The sequence below is a fragment of the Homarus americanus genome, unplaced genomic scaffold, assembly GCF_018991925.1.
Source record: "Homarus americanus isolate GMGI-L3 unplaced genomic scaffold, GMGI_Hamer_2.0 scaffold22250, whole genome shotgun sequence".
Taxonomy (NCBI): domain Eukaryota; kingdom Metazoa; phylum Arthropoda; class Malacostraca; order Decapoda; family Nephropidae; genus Homarus; species Homarus americanus.
The window spans coordinates 7,297,380-7,306,262 of NW_024741189.1; the positions used below are offsets into that span (position 1 = coordinate 7,297,380).

The following is an 8,883-nucleotide window of genomic DNA, read 5'->3' on the forward strand; positions in this document are numbered from 1 at the left end:
AAAAGTTCTATGACATCATAATGGCGCGGGAATTCCCTCCCTTACTGCTTCTCGTATGCTCGCTCTTACCTCTGATCATAATACATCACTACACTTTTTTCTACTCATAGAGAAATGCCAATCACTTCAATATTTATTGCTTGATGATTTTCGAACATTTCAAAACAAATCTACGGTGATTTAGGGAGGGACGATCATACTCATCTCAGTCCACACAGGATTTTTCTTATTGAACTGTGATAGCAGTTTTGGTATCACATTAATTGTTTTAAATAAGTTCTGGAATTCTTTAAGTAGCAGGGCTTCATGTAAACACTTCTTGCTGTTTTTTCTTTATTGTTGAAGCAAATACACAGATAATATCTGAGAGAACAAATTATGAATTCTCTCCAGTGAAGTGTTGTGAATACACTTCGAGAGAACACTTGAGTTACGTGTTCTTCCCTGATCAAGTGGTAAGGTTCTGCCGCCTTCTCCGGGCGTGGGAGCCAGCCGGTTGTTTGATTAATCAGCTGACCTGCGCTCGACCTCTGACATAGTTACAAGCTCAGCCCTGTTTAATTGTCAACAGGTTGAGTCATTGTTGAACGACAATAATAATTAAGGTAGTGTCACAGCTAACTGTTACTAGTTTAGAGAAACAGTGATGTTCTGTATATTATTAAAAGAGTAGCCTGTTTAGAACAAGTACAATAAACTGCATTGGTTGACGCTTCAATTGGCGATACACAGGTCTGACGCCATCATCCAATATTATGTTAAAAAAAGGGGGTGATAATCACTTAACGTCACTCTTACTTTTACATAGCCTAATTTTCTTTTACCAAATTTCACACGAAGACCTCCAGCTGCATTTTCCTTTTTGCCTTGGGAGAAGGATAATGTAAGACGATTTATCATGCTAATGGTTTATAATTAAGTAAATTACAAATTATTCTAATGGACCTGAAACATGCATTAACACCACTAACATGATCAGTGTTATACTAATAGATATCATGGACAATTATTTTCAAGTATTGGTGTACATAAATGTTAATAGTTAAAATATTACCCTGATCCTAGTATCACTCATGTAATTCACTTGCAAAACTATCAAATCGATAGCTTTATTACAATTTGTACTATTTTACAACTTGTTTTATTATATATATATATATATATATATATATATATATATATATATATATATATATATATATATATATATATATATATATATATATATATATATATATATTACCGTAGCTGTAGCAGTTGGCCGGCCAAATCAGGGCTAACAGAGGTGGACGGTATTATTAATGCATTAAGTTACATAAGATTTTTAGTGTAATAAGAGTTCGAGCGTTGTCTCGCCTCCTCCCAGGTGTAGGCTGGAGTATAGCCTGTATGCAATTCTGCCCGCATGCGACTCACAACAATTATGGTGCTGGCAGAGCGGTGCAGAGGGAGTAACGGCAGAGACGAAGGTATTCCCTCACTATTATAGCCCAAAAGAGACCAAACAAAAGCCCAGAGACTGCTGAGTATCAATAAGAGGTAGAGAACCCAGTATGAAGTGTTGCGTGATGGCTGAAGGTGCAGGTGGTGAAGGAATGGCTCGGCCAATCCAGGTAGGTTGTTGGGTGGGGTGTCGTCTGTTACGTACATGGGCAGCCCACCACACCCCTGCACACCCCCAGCAGGGCCATTGAGCAAGTGTTTCAGCGCGTACACATGAGCCACGCCCAAGTTGCCTGCAACATGCACAATTGCATAGATAATTAATGCATATCCTGGTCATAGATATGGCGTTTTTAATTTGTCTCAACTTCATCTAACACCTTTTAAGTTCTCTTCCAAACACAATGAAAAAGATTGTGGTTTCCCGTTACTTCCTCATTCAGCAGTAACCTAGTTCATGAGGTTTGCGCTGCAACCATTGTACTACTAATATGGCAAGTTTCTGCAGGTATTTGCCTGCATGGAGTAATAATACTACTGACTTAACAAGTTCATCTACCAAGAACAAATACCTACTGTAGTAGAGCAGCAGCAGGATTACACACATTAACTGAAAGCGCAACCACAAGTCACAGAGGGAAGGAACATCTCTCACTCCCGTTAAGATCAGCAAAGGTGATTCACCCCGCTGACCATTACTCTAACTCATATCCTACTCCATTTGTCGTGCTGATTCTACTGCGGTTCACTCCATTTTAAGTATAGTATAAAGTAATTATCTAAAAACCAGTTAAACCAGTTTATCCTGCCAAGACTAAGATGAACAGTTTCAAATTGCAGTATTATCGTTAATGCTCTTTCCAATGTTGTACCAATTGACTTTGTTATAAAAAGTAAAACGAACAAATCAGTCCAACTTACCACTTCCAATCCTAGTAACTGCATGTTACTTACAAAATACTTATTGTACTCAAGCACACTTAGTTCATGGGTTGGTATTACTAAATACATAATCATGTGATGCAAATTCGTTGCTTTGATTGATAATACTTTATGGATACCATATTTTTGGTTGGGTGTCTTACCAGCATAGGCAGCCTGGAGGAAGGCTGCAGGGTTACCCACGGAGGGGAGTCTGTTACCACTTGCACTGGCGAGACGTAGGATGTAAGGCACGAAGCTGGGGTCCCCCTCACCATACAGCAGTGGCGGCCGAAGCACTATCGTCTGTAGAATGTCTCCTGGAAAATGCAAACATTCTGAAGGGATAGTGAATACAAAATACACAAAGAAACATTTTTAACCTGGTAACCACAACTCTGATTATCCGCTGAGTCAGGGTACCTAGTTTTATGTATGGAATTCGAATGCTTACATACTGACTGTAAGACCAAGAATACCTAACGTTGAATTTTACACACAACATGATGTTCCGAGTTCGTGGGTTTATTCTTCAGTTTGACGTGTTTGGGATGTATTTACGTGACCTAATATTTTTTACACGATTTCATGACATGTCTACTCGAGATTAAACGGTGCAAATAATCCAGGAAAAGCACCGTGAGTAATAACACAATAATGTCTCTAGCTACTGTTCTTTGACTTTCTGATTTGATGTTCCTGTATGATGAATTTACTTCTTGACCTTGTGACGTCAAACGCTTGTGGATGACCCTAACATGAAATTGACCTTCTTTTCTAATACGAATAACCCACCAACTGCAGGGACTAGAACATTGACACCCATGTCACTTTATTTTATCCCACAAGGGTGACCACATAAACCTCATAACTCGACCATATGACCATACCTGTGTCTGTACACATGTCGTGTGCACCCAAGACAATCTCCTCGGCACGCAGTCTCATCCTCGCGTAGTTTCCGAGCGTGAGGTTATTCTCGGCGATGTGGGGTGTGAGAGTCTCTGTGTGCCCCAACAGCTTGGTACCTGCCACCTTGACAGAAAGGGTGCTGGTATGGATGAGTGCCCTTACCCCTGACCTGCAACACGCACTCACCACATTCTTTATGCCTGCGGGACAAGTTACGAAAATAACGGGAGAAGAATGAGAAGAACAATGGGGTTAAAGCCCGCACAATGGGCTGTGTAACATTGAATTGATGACTTGAAACAGGTCGGAAAACGCTTTCTAATAAAAGGGAGTCTTTTCTGGAAATGAAAGTTTTGTCTCGTTACTGATTTGGGATGTTGTTTGCCTACCTTAGGCCTATTTGATAGGGCCGTTCCCAGCTAGCCCCTCTGTTAAAACACCCCTCGTAAAGCTTAATTATGGTGTAGCGACTGAAGAATAATATAATGTAATGTAATTATGTAATATAATGTAATGTAATATAGTTAACAGATGCCTATAATTTGTAACTAGCCATTCTGCTCATGTAACTGTTGTTGAGCCGGCTGGCTGACGTGGCTGAACTTGGTTCGAGACTTGATCCGAGACAGCTTCGTTCAGTCAGCCGGTATATATACTCTTGGGCGGCCTCGGAACGGCCACTGAGAACTGCACCTCGGCGAGGCAAGATCTAATCTGCTCCCGAGGTACTACGTGAACCTGACGATGCTGACCTGTGACCAGGCATAGGTCGTAAGACTGTACCCAGTCACATGCCCTTCGCGCAAGCAATTAAACCTCCTTGTCCTAAGGAAGTTTTTTTACTCCTTAGGAATCAGGGGGGTGACAAGGGTCGTCCGCAGACCAGTGAGTGGTGGCCTAATCGTCACCTTTTCAGAATGGAGGCAGGTCCAGCAAATAGCCAACATAACAGAAATTAACGGGATCCAAATACTAATGGAAGCTAGCACAGAGGACAACTTGGTGTTGGGAGTCATCTCCCACACCGAGATAGAACACCTTGAAAAAGAAGAACTGGCCGAGCTGATCGGAGACCAGCTCTCAATGGTACGGAAGCTGACCAGTGCAACTGCACTGTTTGGTTACCCCAAGAATCTACCAAGCATCGTATTGCTGCGATGGGAGAACATCCCAGTAAGACCGTATGAAAGAAGACCAACAAGGTGTTACAAATGCCAGAGGTATGGCCATCTGGCAGGGAAGTGTTGAGCTCGGGAGGTCTGTTGCAGTTGCGGGACACTTGGGCACCAATACACCAAGTACTCGGTGGCCGCCAAGAAATGTGCAGCTTGTGGTGGCTCTCACTCCTCCTCCGACCGGGAGTGTCCCAAGTCGAGGGAGGAGTGTAGGGTGGCTAAGCTGCGAAGCAAGAAAAACTGAGCTACAAGGAGGCTCTTCTTGTAGTGAAGACCGAAGAAAAGAAGAATCAAGACCCCAACAAGACCACAGAAAAAAAAATCAAGACCCCAACAAGACCACAGAAAAGAAGCCAGAATTAAACAAGACCGAAGAAAACGATTTACTAACATTAACAGCATCACCGTTTTTAGACGTTTACGAGAATATACCAGAACAAGACCAAGAAGAAGAATGGCAATTGAAAAGTAAAAAGAACAAAAGGAAGAAGTCCAAAGAAAATGACCCGGCAAACAAAAGCTTCGGCCGAAATAGCCAAACGGCGAAGTGGCCAGTAATCCCCGAAGAACTTTCAACTTTAGGAACGGCCACTCACTCTCGCTCCGTGCTAGAGCACAGTTCTAATAGTCACACCAATAAACTGATAAACGTAGCCTAAGTTTTCCTGGACCAAATATTACAATGAATTATTGTCATATCCCCGGCTACTAATGTTATCAGTTGACGGAGCTTCGAAACAAGCAGCTGGGTTATAATCGGCTCGGGTTTTTGTTTCCCACATCCCGATCTACGGCTTACTTGGTTTGTTGGCGATTGGCTAAAAACCATACACAATAGGTAACCCTCACCGTCCACATTGACTTGGTACATGTGGTCGTCGCAGCCCAGGTCTTCTCGCAGTAAGTTAGGGGTGACGGCAGAACAGTTGATGATGGCGGCAGCTCCCTCCACTGCTTTCGTCAGCTGTGTTAAGTCCCGCACATCACACTTCTGGAATACCACTTTAGTTGATGCTCCCGCAGGTGGCACTGTAGGGGAATACACGCTCAAATTACTTGGCCATAAGACAAATTTCGTAAAGATCAAATAACAGTTCCTCTTAAAGTTGTCGTTTATCTCCCTATATTTTTGCTCCAAAATATTTGATCGTATTATACAAAACCTGAAAACATCTCACGTCATTGTTTCCTCTTCATACTGGATAATAAGGAAATAATACTGCAGTTCAAGCTTTCCATTTTGTTACAGGTGATGTCTTTCGAAAATGTATAGAATTACGGTAACTTTTCTCTGTCTCCTTGCCAATTAGAGAAATCAAAATCCTAGTCTTTGGTGTAACACAAGTGTACAGTCGGAGTCAAACGTTCTCTTCCTCCCAGACTGAAGCAGTATCGACCCCAAATGAGATAAAACAGCACAACTGCACCAGATGATATTCAGGGTATAAGTCAGTTCGGAGACTCATTCCGTGAGTCCGTTTCTTCACAGGGAGTACAGTCTATACAGCCTGTATAGTCACAATCCAAAGTTTCTTTATCCCCCTGGGTGGAGGCAAGGCGAAGCCAAGGTTGAAGAAAGGCCCTACCAACATACCGTCATCGTGTCTCATCACCAAACTACCGAACGAGTGCATGTTTTCAGAAAAGGAAACAAAGCTGAAGAGTTGAAGGTGGTAACTGAGAAACAATCGGGTTAATACTGTAATTAGGGAAGTTTGACACCTAGGGGCAGCAAAGATATTGAGAATCAACATTCCAATTATACATTTCTGGCATTTGACCCTTAATTCATTATTGTTAATCATTTAAAGACCTTAGAGTCTTAGATGTTGAAGTGCAGCATTAAAATCGTAACACCAATGACTCTAATTCCAAATAAGACACTAAAGTATTTTTAGGGTACAAACTGAAATTACTGTATGCAGTCGAGTGGCTACAGCGGCCACCTCCATGGGTCGGTGTGGTTCGATCCCTGGGCTGCTCCCAGTTCACCTTGCTGTAAATGAGTACGTATTGTACCCAAGTTTACAACTTCTGGAAGTGAATGCGGTCGAGTGCAGTACCGGCCTTGCTGACTCCTTGTGTACCGTAGGACAGTCACCTGTATGCATACCTTTGGTCCACCAATTTCTAACCTCACTGAAACTTTTGTTTTGTTTTATTTTTCACGCGAGGATATTCAAATGCAGATTAATGCTGCTAATGAACAACTGACCACACTGGTTCTATTTTCATTTTACAAAACCTCGTCGCAAGTAGGAGAGCACTAGGAATATTGCTTCACTCCCTGAATGTACCCTGAATGTTACAATAAAGTAAAAAACTTGCTGGAGTTAACAAGTATGTCCAAATATTTTATCTCAATCAGCAGAACCCTCTTGTACATCTTGAAAGTTTTACTTTCAACTCCGTTATCATACATCACCATGGCAACACAATCACGTACCATTCTCAGAGTCTCGTTTTTATTGCTATCTCTAGTCCGAGGAAACTATTCCTGATTTTCATTACCACTAACTATCCCAAGGCCCGTGTTACTCTCATCGTGTTACTCTCATCGTATAGCCAGGCGCTAACTAGCCACTTGCCACCCCGGACAACGCCAGGCAAACCTACCTATTGCTCCTACGGTACAACAGCTTAGGATTGGCTAGTTTGGGCAGCCTTAGGTTTGGTTTGGTTGGGTTGGGGCAAATTTGGATAGATGAGGTTTGGGTAGTACACATTAGGTTAGATCAAGTTTGGTTTGGGTAGGTTTGGTATACGGTTAAATTTGGGTAAGGTAGGTTTAGTTATGTTTAAACTGGAGAGGGGTATGATTGGTGAGGCTATGTAGGTTTGGGTAGGGTAGGTTTGGTTAGAGTAGATGAGGTTAGGGTTCGTTAAATAAGTTACATTAAATTTGGGTAGGTTTTGGTAGGGCAGTTTCGGTTACGTTAGTTTAGACCTGAGGAGGTTGTTTGGTTAGGCTAGTTAGGCTTGGGTAGGGCAGTTTATGTTCTTGTAATCTGTTCTAGAAAAACAAATTCTACATATCCTCACACACTTCATAGCCTAGCTGCCGGGCGCTTACCATCAACATAATACAGTACAGCATATAAATCAGCACTGACCAAGGCAGGGGTTGTAAGGTTTCACGTCCAGGACTCGGATCTCCTTGATGCACCTCAGCCGGTTAGTCTCTTCTGCCGTCTTCGCCGTCACTTCGCCCTCACTATTTTGCGGGGTGCCTTTCCCTTTATGCATCTTCTGCGCCTCCTTTTGAAGCTCAAAGACCACGTGTTGTCCCAGGAATCCGCTGCCCCCTAATGGGGGTGGCAACACACCGGATGTCATGAACAGTGCAGTGTTACTATAAATAGCAGCAACAGGGATTAATACGTTAAGCATACTTGCAAACTGTGCAAGCAAACCACAACATACAGTACACTGTATTTAACAAATTGGACGATTCAGAGTTTAGCGTGTGTCATTAGTTAGAAGTTGTACAGCGGCCACACACCGTGAGACATGGTTCACAGTGATACACATTCAGGGGCATGGTAGCCTGTCTGTGGTTGTATCACTAGTAGTGCGTAAAGACAGTGTTGGATGTTGACGCTAACATTACAGCTATCAGGTCTCTTACTGAGAGTTTGATGTAATGATGTAAATAACTCTCACCAAGTTTCCATTCAGTGTGGAAGCAAACCGAGAAAATTAGCGATGGCACACACAGTAAAACAATTATATATTTTACTTATGCAAAAAGAAATAGCTTACCCAGTACAGCCACTGTGACTTCCCCCATGTTGCGTGGTGTGACGAGCACTGAACACTAGGCACCGTTTAATAACAACACAGTTTAGAGAACATAAAATTCTCTAAACTTTGGTCACGGGGCACGGTGGCAGCCAAGGTCACCCTTGAACACTAAAACCTCGGGAATAATCAACCACTTATCAGCCTTGTTCACCAGTCCATTTCTCAGTGGAGGGACAAGAAAGCTAACGTTATCTGTTTACTGTATCAGTAATACATGAATCATTCTTTAAGAGATGTGTATGGCTGTAAGTTCTGGCAACCTGACACTACTACAGTAGAGGACTGGCAGTTATGGCATTGGCACGGAGTCACTGTGTCGGTAGCTGGCACGATGCCAGTTGCCGCCAACTGACTCAACCAAATCACGATCAGTCAGCCAGCCCACTGACTTAAAGTTGCTTATAAAAGTTTTATCGTGGCAATGTTGTTCTATGTGTTTATACCCAGCACCGGAGGATCTATTTCTTAATAGGGGTGACCAAACTTCCCCCATCACTCATGATTACAGTTATTTCTTCATTGAGCGAGACTGTAATCAGGTAATTGCCGTGCTTGAATTTTTTCCGAAGATGTTAGTGAATATGTGGTGTTTACACTTGGTACTACTCTTTATAAAATGGTCATAATT

The 8,883-nt window shown here is 42.4% G+C and overlaps 1 protein-coding gene across 5 annotated transcripts; it reads right to left on the minus strand.

The window, feature by feature from the left end:
- Positions 1-892: 892 nt before the first annotated feature.
- Positions 893-8,598, minus strand: LOC121875688 (3 beta-hydroxysteroid dehydrogenase/Delta 5-->4-isomerase-like). Of its 5 annotated transcripts, none has more exons than XM_042380312.1 (6): positions 8,214-8,595; positions 7,565-7,803; positions 5,301-5,480; positions 3,255-3,476; positions 2,529-2,684; positions 893-1,736 (listed from the first exon to the last, which is right to left on the minus strand). In XM_042380312.1, exons 2-6 carry the CDS (start codon positions 7,785-7,787, stop codon positions 1,312-1,314), a joined length of 1,206 nt encoding a protein of 401 aa, XP_042236246.1. In that variant the 5' UTR covers positions 7,788-7,803; positions 8,214-8,595; the 3' UTR covers positions 893-1,311. The 5 variants fall into 5 exon arrangements, with proteins under 5 accessions (XP_042236246.1, XP_042236247.1, XP_042236248.1 ...); XM_042380313.1 differs by having other exon boundaries at positions 7,565-7,756; positions 8,214-8,594; XM_042380314.1 differs by lacking the exon at positions 5,301-5,480 and having other exon boundaries at positions 8,214-8,598.
- Between the last annotated feature and the right edge of the window lie 285 nt (positions 8,599-8,883).